The sequence below is a fragment of the Notolepis coatsorum genome (assembly GCF_963971535.1).
Source record: "Notolepis coatsorum genome assembly, chromosome: 11".
Lineage (NCBI taxonomy): Eukaryota > Metazoa > Chordata > Actinopteri > Aulopiformes > Paralepididae > Notolepis > Notolepis coatsorum.
The window spans coordinates 51,250,596-51,268,750 of NC_140175.1; the positions used below are offsets into that span (position 1 = coordinate 51,250,596).

The 18,155-nt window shown below is 47.9% G+C and overlaps 1 protein-coding gene across 1 annotated transcript in view; it reads left to right on the top strand.

Moving 5' to 3' along the window:
• Positions 1–12,071: 12,071 nt before the first annotated feature.
• LOC311237118 (glycerol-3-phosphate acyltransferase 4-like) overlaps positions 12,072–18,155 on the top strand; it is a gene marked incomplete at both ends in the record, with an annotated part of 40,617 nt that continues 34,533 nt past the window's right edge. The window contains one exon of the mRNA XM_084324924.1: positions 12,072–12,239. Coding sequence (XP_084181050.1) covers positions 12,072–12,239 — 168 coding nt within the window. The remainder of the gene's footprint in view (positions 12,240–18,155) is intronic.

The following is an 18,155-nucleotide window of genomic DNA, read 5'->3' on the forward strand; positions in this document are numbered from 1 at the left end:
AGTAGCATACAAGAACCTAGGCGTCCACAAAGACGACTTCAAACTGGAAATGGTAACTACAGATGAGGTACTCAAAAAACTGAGCGCCCTCCAACCGAACAAGGCCACTGGCCATGACAACATCCCCTCCAAATTCCTCAGAGACTCAGCAGCCGCCATCACCCCAGTCATCACACACATAATAAACCTCTCCATAAAACAGGGACACGTCCCCAAGGACTTCAAAATTGCGAGAGTAACACCCCTGCACAAAAAGGGCAGCAAATTAGACCCAGGCAACTACCGCCCTGTTTCTATCCTTACATCCATCTCGAAAGTCATGGAAAAAATAGTATACGAACAGGTCGAAAAGTACCTCGCGGAAAAAAATCTAATCTACGAATTCCAATCTGGTTTCAGAACATCCCACTCCACTGACACATGCCTTCTCTATTTGAACGACCACATCAAACAAGAGGTGGACGTGGGCAAATACTGCAGCATGGTCATGCTGGACCTACAAAAGGCCTTCGACACTGTCAATCACACCATTCTGATTGACAAGCTAAAAGCAATTGGTTTTGATAGTCTATCAGTGAGCTGGATACAATCCTACCTGGAGGGGAGAGAACAGATGGTGGAGGTAAACGGTACCCTATCCCCCCCCCCTCACAGTGAGCTGTGGTGTTCCACAAGGAAGCATACTAGGACCGCTACTATTCCTAATTTATGCAAATGACATGTTGTCAGCTTGTGACTGCAACTTGTTCCTGTTTGTGGACGACTCAGCCCTGCTGGTCTCTGACAAGAACAAGTTACAGGTTGAAAAAGCCCTCAGCTCGGAACTAGGCAAAATCTGCATATGGCTCGCCGACAACAAACTATCATTACACATGGGCAAAACAGAGTCCATTCTCTTCGGTTCAAATAACAAACTCAGCAAGACCAACGGCTTCTCAGTTACAGTGGGTGACAATATTGTCACATGGAAAGATGAAATTATCTACCTGGGTTCCATCCTAGAGGCTAATCTTTCCTGTGACAAAATGGCATCCAATGTAATAAAAAAAAGTCAACCAACGAACTCGATTCTTGTACCGGATCTCCTCTCTGGTAAACAAGAATACCCTGAAGACTCTGGCAGGAGCACTCATTCAAGGGTACTACGACTATGCTTGCACCTCATGGTACCTGTAACTGAGGGGTACAATTCCCTGACTGTATTGATAAGTATGGTATTATTAAACCACTACCTCTTGTACTTTAACTTCTGGCCATCCAGTACATGATATAGATATGATGAACACTTTCCCACCTGATGAAACGAAGTCCACACAAATGTACAAATCGAATATTTTATATAGCAAAGGGTATATACAACGTTCACTTGATGACATTTATGATTTGAAATGCACTTGTATGGCAAATGAGTATTCGTAGGTAAATCAACATTGAATGTCCAATCTCTGGTTACGCAGGGAGTAAGTATACAACCCGGTTCTTTAGGGAACTATAGCGATGGTACTTAAATGATTATAGCTGGATACACTAAGGGGGGGGGGGTCCCGCTGGTTGTAAGACAGTAGGAGGGGGGGTTAGAAGAGCCGCTGGCGGTATCCCATCTGGCCGACGATTTCTTGGGAGAATTCAGAGTCCTGAACACGATGCCCACAGAACCTCGGTCCGCAGATGAATACAGCTGGACCCTCTGGTGGACGGTAGCTGCCGGTCCACAACGGAGAGACGTGAGGCGACCTCACTGGTGTAGAGCGCCGTCTCACCTGGACTCCTCTCCGGGGGGTAGTTCCAACACTCAGCAGTGTTGGCCGTTATCCATGGAATAATCAAAGCACCCAAAGCATGTAGATAATCCAAGCCGTGGAAGGCTCGCCGTCGTCCGGGTAAAGTAATCCAATGTACAGGTCCACTCGTCCTGGCCCGGAGCTCCTCAGATGCAAGCACCACAAGTGGTCTGCCCAGCCTGGTTAAGACTCCAGATAACGTCAGGAACGATGGGGGTGCTGCTCACTTTATAACTCTAACCGAACGATGCACCATACATAATAGACTATTATTAGCTTAATAGAAATACGTCCAACTCGACGGTATAGTGCCAAACTATGACAATTCAACTATTAATCCACACGATATCTCAATGCCTATTCTGAGGCCAAGTAGGCCTTACTGCACCACACGTGCGTCGTGGGTGAGGCTTCGCGTCTGTTACTAGGTTGGAGGGTAAAGAACTAATGGACTAAAAGAAAGTTCTACTTTACTTGCGCCATATATATATATGCGCTGTGAACAAATAGTACCATTCGTATTTTGCCAGACGTATTCCTACGCGGAACCGGGCTTGCCACGACATGTTGGTCGGCACGATTGAACTTGAACCTAGGGGTATGGCTGCTGGCGCCAGGTTCTCGTCCAATGGTAGAATGAAACTATTATGGGCTGTTTAGTAGACTAAAGGGATATTCAGTGCATATTGTACAAGGAATATACAGGGGATATCAAACGATATACAAATACTATTAAATATATATCCATAAATAAATATATATATTCGGTTTAATCTGATCCTTCACAACAACCGCCCCCTAATTAGTCCCACCTAATTAGCTAAGCAGAGACAGATTAACCGCACTGTCTACCACTCAAGGTCCGCTGTAAGGGTCAGTCAACTCACAAAGTCATGGGGTCATGGTCATCATCGATAGTATCTGGGAGTCGGGGCAGTTCTATTAGCCTCGCCACGGGTCGTGTGTAAGTTCGCCCTTGGACGAGTACTTCAGCTGCTCGGACCTTGCCATCGGCACCGGTGATCACTTTGCTTACGCGGCCAGCCGGCCACATAGCTCTGGGTAGTGACTGGTCGATAATCATGACGACTGTTCCTTCTGTCAAATTGTCTCTCTCTTTTACCCACTTCTGGCGGGTCTGTAGAGACGGTAGGTAGTGGAGTGGGAAGCTGCTCCAAAACTTGTCAGCTAGTACTTGACTGTACCTCCACATTCTTCGGCCGTTCGCTTCTTCAGGCCTGTACATTGTCTGGGGTAGCGCGGGGTCCAGCCGCCCCATTAAGAGTGTGTTGGGGGTGACTGGGTCGACATCTGCTACATCACTGGAGACGTAACCGAGGGGTTTTGAGTTCAATACTCCCTCGATCTCCGTGAGGACTGTCATTAGGACTTCCTCCGCCACAGTCTGGGCCCCAAGCACGGCGTACAGGGCTGTCTTTATAGAACGTACTTCTCGTTCCCAGGTTCCACCGAAGTGGGGTGCGTTCGGGGGATTAAACTGGAAGTCAATCTGGGATGGAGCTAGGTGGGTCTTAAGTTCTGGGCCCATAGCTTGGAAGCTCTCTCTCAGCTCTCTTTCTCCGCCTTTGAAGTTTGTCCCGTGATCAGACAACAATGTAGACGGTTTTCCTTTCCGTGATGTGAATCTTCGGAAGGCCATAAGGAATGAGTCTGTGCTCATGGTCGGAAGGAGCTCGATATGTATCGCTCTGGTGGTCATGCATTTGAATACAATACCCCACCGCTTCTCGGTGCCTCTTCCTCTCTTTATATACAACGGGCCAAAACAGTCCATGCCTGTGGAGTGGAATGGCTTGTCGCCGAGTCGGAGGCGACAGGGGGGTAAGTCAGCCATCCGTGGTATGCTGGGCTGCGCGCGCCACTTTCGGCAGTCTAGACAGGTTCGCTGGAAGCGTCGCACCGCTTCTCATCCTTGAAGTATCCAATAGCGACGTCTGATCTCCGCGAAGACTCTCTCTGCTCCTGCGTGGTGTACATCCTCGTCGTATTTCTTTATGATCAGCTCTGTGACCTTGTGCCGGCTGTTCAAGACTATCGGGTACTTAATGTCATCCGGTAGATCGGGGGCTCTCCGCAGGCGACCACCCACTCTGATGAGATTATGGGCGTCACTCTCGGGTGCCAGGTGGAGCAGTCTGCTGTCTGATGGGACGGGCTTTCCTCCCTGTAGACAGTCTAGCTCATCGGGGAACGAGTCTCTCTGGGCTCGTTGTAGTAGAAGAAGTTCTGCTTCTTCGTAGTCAGCTGCTGAAATGTCAGTGGTGGACTGAATCTCTGGGTGGTGCCACAGGAATGTCTTTTGCTGCACACTCTCTAGGGTAATGCAGTCATCTATGTTGGGGTCTGTGGAGGCGACTGTGCTCAGTCCACAGAACATAGGTTTCTTGTTCTCAGCCTCCTCGTTACTTGCTTCCCGTGGGGTGGGCGTAGGCCACTCTTCTTCCGGGAGCTTGAGGAATTCTGGTCCGTCACTGTAGATGTTGCGACGGGTGAGGTCATCCAGAGACATTCCCCGGGTGATGACGTCAGCTGGGTTGTGTTTGGTGTCCACATACCGCCAGCTCGCTGCTTCTGTTAACTCTTGAATCTCGGTGACTCTGACTCCCACGAAGACTTTGTATCTGCATGAATCAGACTTGATCCATGTGAGTACTGTCGTGGAATCTGACCACAAGATTGTTCTGTGCACCGGAATGGTGAGTTCACGTTGGATTAACGTGGCTAGATGCGCTCCTGCTAGGGCTGCGCAGAGCTCTAGACGCGGGATAGATTGTTGCTTTCGTGGGGCTATTCTTGAGCGAGCCAGGATGAAAGCAGTGTGTATCTTTCCTCCCTTCTCTTGGGCACGCAAGTAGGCCACCGATCCATAGGCTACTTCGGAGGCGTCGCCGAAGACGTGTAGATCAATCTTGCATGTCTCTGGCCTCACTGTGGATGGGAAGTAGCTGCGGCGTATATTGACGCCTGGGAGTGAGCGGAGCTCCGTCTTGCCTCCCACTCTCTCCATGTGGAGGCAAGGTGTGCGGGTATGGGGTCGTCCCAGCCCTGGTCCTTGTCCCATAGTGCTTGTACAATCATCTTTGCCCTGGTGGTGTAAGGTAGAATACATCCCAACGGGTCATATTGTCTGGCGAGTGTTCTGTACACACTCCGTCTGGTGGTCGGTGTCGCCGTCGACCTTCCCTGCTCTGGAGTCAGGGGTTTGTGTCTATAGTGGAGCGAGTCTGTTTTGAAGCGCCAGACTAGTCCTAGTGTCATTTCTTGGGCTTCTCCTGGGATGGTCGCCATCCAGGTCTCGCTGCTGGCAGCCTTGTCCGCGGGGGAGAGGCTGCGCAATACGTGCGGGTCACTGCTGGCCCACTGCCTGAGATCAAAGCCGCCTTTGATCAGGGAGGCGCGTAGCTTGATTAGGAGAGCCTCGGCTTCTTCTTGAGTCGAAACGCTTTGTAAACAGTTGTCCACGTAGAAACTGTTCTTCACACTGTGTCGGACCTCTTCATCGGCTGCTGGGTCCTCTGCGACGTGTTTCTGTAGTGCAAATGTAGCACAGCACGGGCTGCATGTGGTTCCGAAGGGGAGTACTTCCCACTGGTAGATGGCTGGGTTCTCATCTCCGATCCTCTCTCTCCATAGGAACCGCAGCAGGGGCTTGTCCTCCTCCACTAGTCTCACCTGCAGGAACATCCCTTTGATATCCCCGCTGATAGCCACCTTGTCCTGGCGGAAGCGCAGTAGCACGCCTAGTAGGGAGGGGCCGAGTGTGGGGCCGGGCAAGAGCTCTTTATTCAGATTTTGGGATCCGATCTGGTAGCTGCAGTTAAACACAATGCGATCCTTGCCGTTGTGGTGGACCTTGTGATGCGGCACGTACCATGATTCGGTCGTCTGATCGGCCTCTTTAATGTCAATCTTTGTCACATGTCCCGCTGTGATTAGCTTCTCAATCTCGGCGCGGTACACACCCTCTTGAGCGGGGTCTTTGGCTAGGCGCCGCTCCGTGTTCAATAGATAGCGCTCCGTGGCGTCTTTCTTTGCGTGAAAGGTGGGCATTCCCTCTCGCCTCAGGAGTGGAGTTGCGTATCTCATCACTCCGCCGACTGTGACTCTCTTTGTCCCTTGCTCGAGTAGGTTGATGGCGTAAATGTCTTCTTTAGAACGAATATCTTTCTTTTCGTTCTTAAAGGGCATTGTCTCTAGTGTCCATAGCCTCTCGACATGCTGCAGGAGAGTGGTGTCTTCTTCTGTCGTTCTGGAGTGGAGGCAGCTAGTGGCTGCTGTTCGGTTGAGAGATTTAGCGAGGGGGCCTTGTAGTGTCCACCCTAGGCGGGTCTCGACTGCTGCAGGACAGCCTCTGGGTCCTGTATGGACCCGGTCAATCGGGACTATGAGTTCTGCATGGTCGGAGCCTATCAGCAGGGTTGGGGTAGCGCCGTCTATGAGCGGGATAGGTAGTTGACGCAGGTGCACATATTTATCCATCAACTTGGCGATGGGGTAGGTGTACTGCGATAGTCCTATTTCTTGGCTGGTGAAAGCATTTGTAATCCTATACCGTCGCTCTGGCTGCCCGTTTGCTGCGATAGTGAAGGAGACATTCTCGCCCTTTATCGTCTTTAAATCTCTTCTTATTGTCCGAATCGTCATTTGGTTCTCGCTCCCCCGCAGTCCCAGCTGGGCCGCAGCGGATGCGAGCAGAAGGGTCTTCTCTGACCCGTCATCAAGGACGGCGTAAGTGTCCATGACTTTATCTTGGTAGCTCAATGTCACACGGACTACCTTTAAGAGCACTTGGGCGCCGCTGCTGCTGGCGGGGTCAATGTACATGACACTTGCCTTGGTGCCGCTCGATGGTGCAGGTGAAGGCCGTCTTCTGTTACTGTCGTGTAGTATATCTAGATGGGCTCCGTCGCACCGACTGCACCTTTTCTTTAGGCGGCATTCGGCTGCCATGTGACTGCGCGCACATCGGTAACAGCGCCTGTTGGACTTTATCCATTGACTCACTTCTTCTGCATTCATCTTTGTGAACAGGTCACATTGTGACAGCCAGTGTTCTTTCTCACAGTAGGGGCACACCATCTTCCACTTCTCTTTTCTCGAGGGGGTACTGTGGCTCTTACTGCTCGGTACTGACTCTGATTGGTGCATGACAGTCACCGATCTTCTTCCATCATTTATTCTCCTGGGTCCCTCTCTGGAGCTTGGTGTGCTCCGCCCGAACGTATCCAGTCGTAAGCTGCTGACTTCTCTCGCCAGGAAGTCGGCTAGATCAAGGAGGGATGGTTCGGGGCCGTTAGGATCCCGGTAGTCCCTCTGCCGCCTAAAACGCTCTTGTCTTGCGGGTGGCAGCTTCTCCAAAATCCTCTCGACGTTAGAGTTGGCGTATAGCTCATGCATGCCCTTTTCCCGTTGCGCTCCCAGCATCCCTACCAGGGACTGCACTTTGATTGACAGGTCGTCTAATGAGCGATTGTCTGTTGCTGGGGGTAGGCGATCAATATGCCTTATCTCTTGGATTACGTAATCCCATATACGTCCATATCTCTGGTCCAGCGCTGCTAGGGCCGCGGTGTATGGGGTCGTAGAGGTGGCATAGGCTAGCGCTATATTGTGCGCTCGCGGTACTTTCAGGTGCTTCAGTAATATTGCATACTTGTGGCGTTCATCAGCGACATCCACCATCATTGTCTCTAAGCACATCCGGAGCTCCGTGTACTGTGCTCGATTCTCATAGGTGAAGTCTGGAAACGACGGCGTGGCAATGTATGACGCCGTGGATGGCTGATACATCGGCGAGCGTTGGGGGAGAGACCTCCTAGGCGAGTCCCCTCTTGCGCCTCTCTGTGGGCTGGTACCGACAGGGTACCATGGCCCGCTGGTCCAGGTGCTATTCCTCGGGGCTGGTCGTGCGTCGTGCTCACCCGTGAATAGAGTCGGGGGTCTGTAGCGCAGCGCCGCGGGGGTATAGCCTGGGCTGTACTGGACCTCCTGGTCCGGTGGAGTACCGTGCTGTCGTCGGGCTTGGTTCTCCTCCTCTCCCTCTTCTTCCTCTATCAGGTCTTCCAGATCCTGTAGTCGTTTATTTAGCTTTTCCGCAGTGTATGCCGCTCCTTCCTTGTAGCTGGGTCTCGCTTGGACCGGTCTGGGAAGGGGGTCTGCGGGGGGTATAGGCTTGGTCTGTTGGTCAAGTTCAGGGTCGCTTGCTCGGTTAGGAGACGCTGCCCTTGACTGTTGTCTCGACGAGTTCCTTGAACCCCTGGCGGAGGGAGAGGGTGTTGCCTTGAGGATCAGCTGCTCCATTAGCTGCGCTTGTAACTTGTCACGCTCGACTTTGCGCTTGGTGAGATCTGCTTCTCTTTGGGCACCGGCAGCGGCGCGCTGGGCGTCGGCCCGGTCTCTTGCCATATTCTCTTCCGTCTGAAGGCGTCTCATCTCCAGGCGTATGCGCTCTTCTTCGCTCCGTTGCTGTGCTTGGAGTCGATCGCGTTCGCCCTGAAGTCGATCGCGTTCACCCTGAAGTCGATCGCGTTCGGTAGAGGCTGTCAGGCTGACGAGGAACGCCTGTTGTAGCATCCTCTCCGCTTCGCTGGGGGAAGGCGGTTGTGGAGGTGAGCCGCTCCTGGGTGAGCCGCTCCTGGGTGTACTCGTTGGGGAGTCCTGGAGCTCTATTTCCTCTGCGCTCTCCTCCTCTTCTTCCGTGCAGAGTTCTCTCTCTGTAGGGTTGTCTTCCTCCCGGGGCTGGTCGGGGACTACTTCTTCGGTATTGGCGGGGGGTAAAGGCATGTCAGCTCCCTCCTGGTCCCCACCGTGAGCTTGGTCAGTTACATTAGAACCTACTAGGGCCTCTGTGGTCGGGGAAACCTGGTCGTTAAGGTCAGACATAATTTTACTTTTTACTTTTACCGCGTTTACCGTTTGTCGAAGGCTAGGTAGTTGACTGACAGCGTAATCCTCTAAGTACTGAGGTGGCTGTCGTCTGCGCTGCGGGCGTTCTACGTTAGGAGGACCGTTTCGTGGAGTGTTCATCATAGGCCATTTTAATATTAATAACACTATATTAATATTACACTAGTTACCCTCCGGCTCGAAGGACCAATTGTAACTGAGGGGTACAATTCCCTGACTGTATTGATAAGTATGGTATTATTAAACCACTACCTCTTGTACTTTAACTTCTGGCCATCCAGTACATGATATAGATATGATGAACACTTTCCCACCTGATGAAACGAAGTCCACACAAATGTACAAATCGAATATTTTATATAGCAAAGGGTATATACAACGTTCACTTGATGACATTTATGATTTGAAATGCACTTGTATGGCAAATGAGTATTCGTAGGTAAATCAACATTGAATGTCCAATCTCTGGTTACGCAGGGAGTAAGTATACAACCCGGTTCTTTAGGGAACTATAGCGATGGTACTTAAATGATTATAGCTGGATACACTAAGGGGGGGGGGGTCCCGCTGGTTGTAAGACAGTAGGAGGGGGGGTTAGAAGAGCCGCTGGCGGTATCCCATCTGGCCGACGATTTCTTGGGAGAATTCAGAGTCCTGAACACGATGCCCACAGAACCTCGGTCCGCAGATGAATACAGCTGGACCCTCTGGTGGACGGTAGCTGCCGGTCCACAACGGAGAGACGTGAGGCGACCTCACTGGTGTAGAGCGCCGTCTCACCTGGACTCCTCTCCGGGGGGTAGTTCCAACACTCAGCAGTGTTGGCCGTTATCCATGGAATAATCAAAGCACCCAAAGCATGTAGATAATCCAAGCCGTGGAAGGCTCGCCGTCGTCCGGGTAAAGTAATCCAATGTACAGGTCCACTCGTCCTGGCCCGGAGCTCCTCGGATGCAAGCACCACAAGTGGTCTGCCCAGCCTGGTTAAGACTCCAGATAACGTCAGGAACGATGGGGGTGCTGCTCACTTTATAACTCTAACCGAACGATGCACCATACATAATAGACTATTATTAGCTTAATAGAAATACGTCCAACTCGACGGTATAGTGCCAAACTATGACAATTCAACTATTAATCCACACGATATCTCAATGCCTATTCTGAGGCCAAGTAGGCCTTACTGCACCACACGTGCGTCGTGGGTGAGGCTTCGCGTCTGTTACTAGGTTGGAGGGTAAAGAACTAATGGACTAAAAGAAAGTTCTACTTTACTTGCGCCATATATATATGCGCTGTGAACAAATAGTACCATTCGTATTTTGCCAGACGTATTCCTACGCGGAACCGGGCTTGCCACGACATGTTGGTCGGCACGATTGAACTTGAACCTAGGGGTATGGCTGCTGGCGCCAGGTTCTCGTCCAATGGTAGAATGAAACTATTATGGGCTGTTTAGTAGACTAAAGGGATATTCAGTGCATATTGTACAAGGAATATACAGGGGATATCAAACGATATACAAATACTATTAAATATATATCCATAAATAAATATATATATTCGGTTTAATCTGATCCTTCACAACAGTACCAAAGCACCTCAAAGGCACTAAAAAACAAATTACAAACATCACAAAACAAACTGGTCAGACTACTACTTGACCTGAACCCCAGAACCCACCTCACCCCTGCCCACTTTGACAACCTAGGATGGCTTAGAGTAGACGACAGAGTACAGCAACTTGCAATGGGCCTGGTCTACAAGATACACTATACGACCGGGGTGCCCATGTACATGTCAAAATACTTCCCAAAGGTCAGTGAATACCACAACCACTACACCAGAGGAAGCTCAACAAATCATGTTAAACCCAGATTCGGCTCAAACAAGGGACTAAACACGTTTCGCAATTATGCCACAACAATGTGGAACGCCCTACCCAAAGCTGTAAAGGAATGTGAATCCCTGCCCACATTCAAAACCGCTCTTAAAGAGCACCTACGGGAGGCTGCAATTCGAAACTGGCCACCGTAAATGCCCAAAACCCCCACCACCTCCTAATAGACAGTCTCCTCCCCACCGCATGTATATATTCCCTCCCAGCCGTATGTATATTTCCCTCCCACCCACCCACCCCCCCCTAATGTACAGTCCCCTCCCCATCATATGTATATACTCTGTCAGGATCTAGGGGTAACAGTACTGTATATTTGAATACCGCTTATGTCACAAATGTATCAGTACTAAATACCTATATGTCCCTATGCCATAAATGTCATGTATGTTGAAAATGGGGGACCCTGATGGAAACAAGACAAACGTCTTTCTCAGGTCTGCATCCCCTTAACAATTGTATGTATTGAGCCGTACTGTATTGTACCCATTCTGCAATCTGTTAAATAAAGTTTTCATTCATTCATTCATTCATTCATTCATTCATTCATTCATGCATTCATTCATTCATTCATTCATTCATTCATTCATTCATTCATTCATTCATTCATTCATTCATTCATGTTATGATGAATTGAAAATGGGGGACTCTGATGTAAACAAGACGAAAGTCTTTCTCTGGTCTGCATCCCCTTAACAATTGTATGTATTGAGCTGTACTGTACTGTACCCATTCTGCAATCTGTTAATAAACTTTTCAATCAATCAATCAATTCAAACCTAGTCCAAACCACGAAGCCCCGCCCAGACGTTGGGCTTGCGGCTCTGCAGATATCACCTATTGATGACAACACGTTTTCCAGAGGATGAGGAGGATTAGTTTGCAGCACTTGCAGTAAACTAAACTGTAACTGGGGCTGCCAAAGCAAACCAGCTGATGTTGATGCATTCTTCATACTGTATGGCGAATTAAGTGAGTAACGTTACAATATTTACAAGTTAAATCAGTCCAGACTCCAGGTATAAATGTAGCTCGCGTAGGTATTTGTCTGATGTCTGAGCTCTAACGTTAGATATCGTTAGCAAGCTGTAGCCTGCTCGACTTGACCGCAGTGCATTGTGCACCTCGGTTACTGTTATGTTATTGTGTGTATTGAGCCGTACTGTCTGTATTGTACCCATTATGCAATCTAATAGTTTTCAATCAATGGTCACGTGATGTGAATGTGTTCGCGAGTTGTTCAGCTAACATTAATAATAGCAAGCAATAGCAATCACTCACTAATCCGATGCTAGCCTAGTCACTGTCACATACTCTGCTCTGTCACCTTTCAGACCCAGGGTGGAGTTCCCCTCATTGCTCTGATGAAGGTCCTGATTCAGTAAACCTACAGCTTGGGACTAACTACAGTAGGACGTCTCTGGTTTCCGTTGGAGGGACAGTCCGTCTCCATAGCTACCGTCAATATGGACTGGTGTGCATTTCCTGGTGACAACCTGTTTTGTGTGTGTGTGGGCATCTCCCTCACGCTGTGGTTCACCCTCTTGCTAGTCTTCATCATTCTACCAGCTGTTCTCGGGGTGTCTTTTGGCATCCGCAGACTATACATGAAGACCCTACTCAAGATCTTTGAGGTGAGCTTACTGCTTGTCATGCTTGGTACAAGCTTAACTCATTCCCCGCCAACAATGAGTATACTCGTTATTTGATCGTTATTTTTTAATTCGCTATTTCCATTCATAATCCATCCAGGAAGGCTGTGTAACCATAGGCAATGTGTCTGAGATCGCAAAGGTCCAATACCGCTGCCCAGTGGCGTAACTCTGTTGATGGTGGTGCGGGGGACAGATTTGGGGGCGTGGTCAGTGACATCGATTTTTTTTTATAGTACCAGGTGTGCAATACCGCATTTCCCAGGCGGTGGCGCCATTTCTCCATGTAAACGACACACTGGGCTCATACAGAAACAAGACTTTCATCAAAAAGTATTCTGTATTTTGTTGTGACAAATAATAATAAACTAGGAGGCGCCGGCGACAGCGTAGCAAAACTTAGTTTGCTTTGAAGAAGTAGCTTTCTCCCGACTCCTCTTGGGCGACGGTGCCATCCTTGCGTTGTTGCATGCAGGTAGGACACATACTGTCTTATCTTATCTCTCTTTATACCGTGTATGTGATGACGCATTTGAACCAGGGTTTCCGTTAGAATTTTTTTTGCCGGTCTCAGGGTCCGGTAGATTTAAATCTACCGGTCAAATGAGAGAAATTCCGGTCAGAGTTTATTGAGCTTAAAAATAATTGACATCCTCAAGGCATGTAGATTTATAATATTTTAACTTAAAACTAGGCTACTTGTAACTGAGGGGTACAATTCCCTGACTGTATTGATAAGTATGGTATCATTAAACCACTACCGCTTTATGTACTTTAATTACTGGCCATACAGTACATGATATCTAAATATAATGAACACTTCCCACAATGAACCGGTTCGACACAAAGTTGTCTTTAAGTATTTATTGCAGCAAAAGGTACATAATACTTCTCTATTATACTTTGAATGCACTTGTAAGGCAAAGGAATGTGCGTAGGCAAATCAACAATGAATGTCCATTCTCTGGTTACGCAGGAGGTAATTATACAACCTGAATCTTAGGGAATTATATCTATGGTACACTAGTAATATATAGCGGGAGATACTGGAAGGGTCCCCCTGGTTGTAAGCCAGCAGGGGAGAGGATCTGTCGGTAGTAGAGAGTCTGGTCAACGATGACTAAGGAGACTCCAAGTACAGGAGACGGTGCAATAGCCTCTTGATCCACAGACGAATACAGCTGTTCTCCGTAGACTGTAGCTCCACAGTGAAGAAAGCTAGCCGGCCTCAGGCTCTCTGAGGCGCGGACTCGACTTGGCTCCTCACAGGGTAAATCCAACACGTACAGCGTCGGCGATTCTCCGCTCCATAAATCACAGGACCAAAGCAAATATATTCCAGCCGCAAAGGGCTATGTAGTCGTCGGGTAGATTAATCCAGTGTACATGTCCACACGGTTCTCGTCTAGGTCTCCTCGGGTGAAAGCGCCATGAAAGCAGCCCAGCCTGGATAAGAACTCTAGCTAATACGAGGAAGCGTTGGTGATGCTGGTCACTGTAGAACTTTAGCCGCACGATACACTATACACAAATAGACTATTACTGACTTAATAGAAATATGTCGCACTCGACGGTATAGCGCCAAACTCTGACAATTCAGTTATTAATTCGCACGCGGTCTCAATGCTCTATTCTGGGGCCAAACAGGCCATACTTCACCGCACGGAGTATCGTGGGTGAGGCTTCAACTTATTGGGTAACTCTTGACTTCTGACTAAGTAAGACTAAGTAAGACTAAGTGCTTCTGTATTCACCTGCGCCATATTTATATGCACGGTGAACAAACTAGTGCCAGCCTCATTTCTGTCTCGTAGCCCTGGGCAAGGCCGGGCATGTTCAGACATGTCTTGACGGTGACTTTGAACCTGACTCCGGAGGCACGGCTCTGGCGCCTGTGGACCGCTGTCCAATAGGAGAATGAAATATTATGGTCTGGGCTAAAGGGATATTCCGTGTATATGTACAAGGAATATACAAGGGATATCAAACGATATACAAATACTATGCAATATATATCAATCAATAAATATATATATTCGGTTTAATCTGATCCTTTGTAACACTACTTTTGCGTATACAATCATTATATTCCAAATAAAATAAGTCCAGAGACTCCGTGCTGCTGCCGACTTTAAATCAAATAGGTGTCTGTGGGCAGTCGCCCGACATTAATAAACAGCAGTCTGTTATAATCACATTTTTATGAGCTAACGAATTCCGTTATATTGGACATTTGTATTAATCAAGCGAAGAACTGAGAAATTTGGCAGAGAGAGACGGCAACATTATCGTGGGTTTGCGTGATGACTCTCTCCACCTCGCAACGACTTATTTGCAAAGAGTATGGCGCTGCAGACCAGCAGATTCAGCTGTTTTAAGGCTCTATCTGGGGACCGCTCAACAGCGCCCCCCACCCAACAGCTGAATTGCCAATGGCTGAATTGGAGTACTGCACTTTGCCGGTACAGATGGGTGGGTTATGGTGGTTTCTGCGGCTCTGCATCTGCATGCAGTCGCAAATCTAGCAGCAGCCAGCTCGCGCTGACAACAGCGGTGTCATTATTATACCTGCTTGGTGAAGCAACGATGAAACAAATGTAATGATTGTTTCGTTCATCGCATAGGCTATTTAATTTTAGCCTATTTTAATACAATTCAAATAATCAAATTGTGCTTAGAGGGAATTATTTTCACCGGACATTAAGACTGGAGAGATTAAATATGTCGGACTTCAACAGATTTTGCCGGCCAAATACCGGTAATTACTGGCTAACGGAAACGCTGATTTGAACACACACCTCGGCTGACGACCCAAGCTATTATTATGCAAAGACGATCGTGCAGGGCAAGAATGCGACTCCCATCTACTCATCTTTGCATAATAATAGCTCGGGTCGTCAGCCGAGGTGTGTGACAGGTAGTCAGAGACAATCAACAATTTTCCGTGTGTGGTCCTAGTGCTGGTCGCCGCGGTCGCGTGTCCGTTTATTATCCATGTATTATCTTTGGACGGTAAAAACGTGGGGGGGACAATAACTGCATTCTGAAACCATGCCGGGGGCATGTCCCCGGTCCCCCCCCCCCATAGTTACACCCCTGCCGCCGCCTGGTGGTATGCGGCCGATGTTGCACTTCCTTTGAGACTCTGTGTATCTCTCTGTGCATCAATGAAAGTAATCCGGGCGGAGTTTTTGAGTAATTCAAGAGCTTCACCCGATCGCATTGAATAGTTTTTAATTTTTATAATTCATTATGCTGTGGGGGGTTATGTCGTGGCCCAAATGGACATACGATCTAGCAGATGGCAATCAAATAATTGGAATATTCTTTTTGGAATCTCATCGGCCACAGGTAAGAGCAATTTAACGTTAATTTCAGCTTGGTTGTGCATTGTTTTCATAGCCATTGCCCTGATCAGCGTATGCTGTTGTACTAACGAACGTTATTGAAAATCAATTAATCAGAAATGAACCCCCCCCCCCCGCCTTTCATGCATGCATGATGGAACATAATATCTCTATCATATGCATTTGAATTTTTTATTGTAGCGTGTATAGGGACAAAATGCCAATGGATTAAGTATAATATGCGCCGCTCTAAAACCATACTTATATTCACCACGGTATAAAACGGGAATGTATGGATGGAAAAAAGATTCCTTTTTCACATATTGAACGATAGATACTCAATGTCAAATGGGCCATAGTATTGCATCCACTATTATATTTAAATAGTTATAGCCCTGCAAACAAGGTGAGCGACTCCCATCGTTTACAGCGGTGGCGGTAGCTACTACAGGATGAGGCTAATCCCCGGCGGTCAATGAGTTAATGCATAAGGCATTTATCAAGTCAAGTCAAATGTATTTATAAAGCACATTTAACAACAAACCACGTTGACCATACAAACCAAGTGCTGTACAGACCACAGCAGGTACTAAAATTACAAGAAATACACAACTAAAAACAGAAAGAGCTCACATAGGCATCAATACACACAATAGTGCATAGGCACAAATCAACATATTTAAAAACAGATCATAGGCACAAAGCACCATATCAGGTGGATCCAAAGGCTAGCAAATAAAAGTGTGTTTTGAGCCTGGACTCAACAGGAATCAACAGAGGGGGCCGATCTGACGACAAAAAGTGGGGTGTTGTTCCACTGTCTGGGGGCTACAACAGCAAAGGTGCGGTCACCCCTGAGCTTGAATTTCGAACGTGAGACGACCAAAAACAAACAGGAGAACCTTAAAATCTATTCTATACTGTACCGGTAGGCTAGAACAGGACTATGGTCCCTCTTCCGTGTACCTGCAGCGTTTTGTACTAATTGCAGTTGGGACAGGGATGACTGACTAATCCCAGTATACAGGGAGTTGCAGTAGTCGGAGATGAAGGCATGTATGACTGTCTTGAGATCTTTGGATGAGAGGAAAGGCTTGATTTTGGCAATGGTGCACAGCTGGAAAATATTTTACGTTGCTGAAAATGTTCTACAAAAGGGTCCTGTAGCTCAAAAAGAAACCTGGCCAGTCAGCATTATTGCCCAAATGTAATTATAAATGAGGGATTTAGTATGAGCTGGTGACTTACAGTATCATCATCAGATCAGAATGCCATATAGGAATGAATGTCCAGGAGAGAATGTCCAATCAATGGTGATTTATTTAACAGTAAAAACAGACACACATGGGCTGTTGACAGTTGTATATATTTGTGTATAATTATCTAGGGAAACAGACTAACAAAGAAACAAGAGGTTAAACACTTAACAATGCACATGAATACAATGAATCAAAGTCAAATCACTCTTGAGGTGTAACTGATATTTAAAAGTCCCATGCATTATAAATGGCCTTTTCCAATGTTTAGCATTGTATCCTAGCAATTGGGGATTATATCAATGTGGTCTGTGTCGTTAATTATCATATTGACTCATCAGTCTAGTCTCAAGTTCACAAGATCTTCCCTCACTCAACTAAGCTGTTCTGATTTGACAGTATTGCTGACGTGAATATAGCACTTATTTGCATAACTAACGGCCCCTCTATGGTTGACAGCGACAGCAGAGCGAGTTGAAATATCTTCACTTCCTCAAACAGAGCGAGGCAGAGAACAGCGAGCGAGAGAGAGAGAGAGAGACCGAGACAGACAGACAGACAGACAGACAGACAGACAGACAGACAGACAGACAGACAGACAGACAGACAGACAGACAGACAGACAGACAGACAGAAGCTTCTGTCGGGGAAACAAAACCGCGCGCAGGGAAGCGGTGGCACACATGCATTTACACACACAACCTGGACCGCGCTGGGAAGCAGTGGCACACACGCATTTACACACACAACCTGGACTGCGCGGGGAAGCAGTGGAGAGATAACTTTATGCTCCGTGTCTCTCTCTCTCTCTCGCTCGCTGTTCTCTGCCTCGCTCTGTTTGAGGAAGTGAAGATATTTCAACTCGCTCTGCTGTCGCTGTCAACCATAGACCATCTAATCACACGGAAATGTGAAGGATACTACATATGGTGGTATAGAGCAGGGGTTCCCAAACTTTTCAGGCCGCGACCCCCAAATAACGTGTCAAGAGAGCCGCGACCCCCACTATTATAGGAGGTAAAAAAAATATATATAAAATGGAAATGTATGGTTGAAACATGCAAACGTTCAAACGCACACACACTAATAAGCATTGGAGGCTTTTAACCAGGGCCGGACTGGAGAAATCATTCAGGCCAGGAAATATAGTGCAAAATATAGCCCCAGTCAGGCCACTTTTTAAGCAGGGGGTCTGGGGGTCCCCCACCAGGAAACCTTTTGTTACAAAGACTTCATTTCCTGCATTCTGGTGCAGGAAGCGGTGGCACACATGCATTTACACACACAACCTGGAC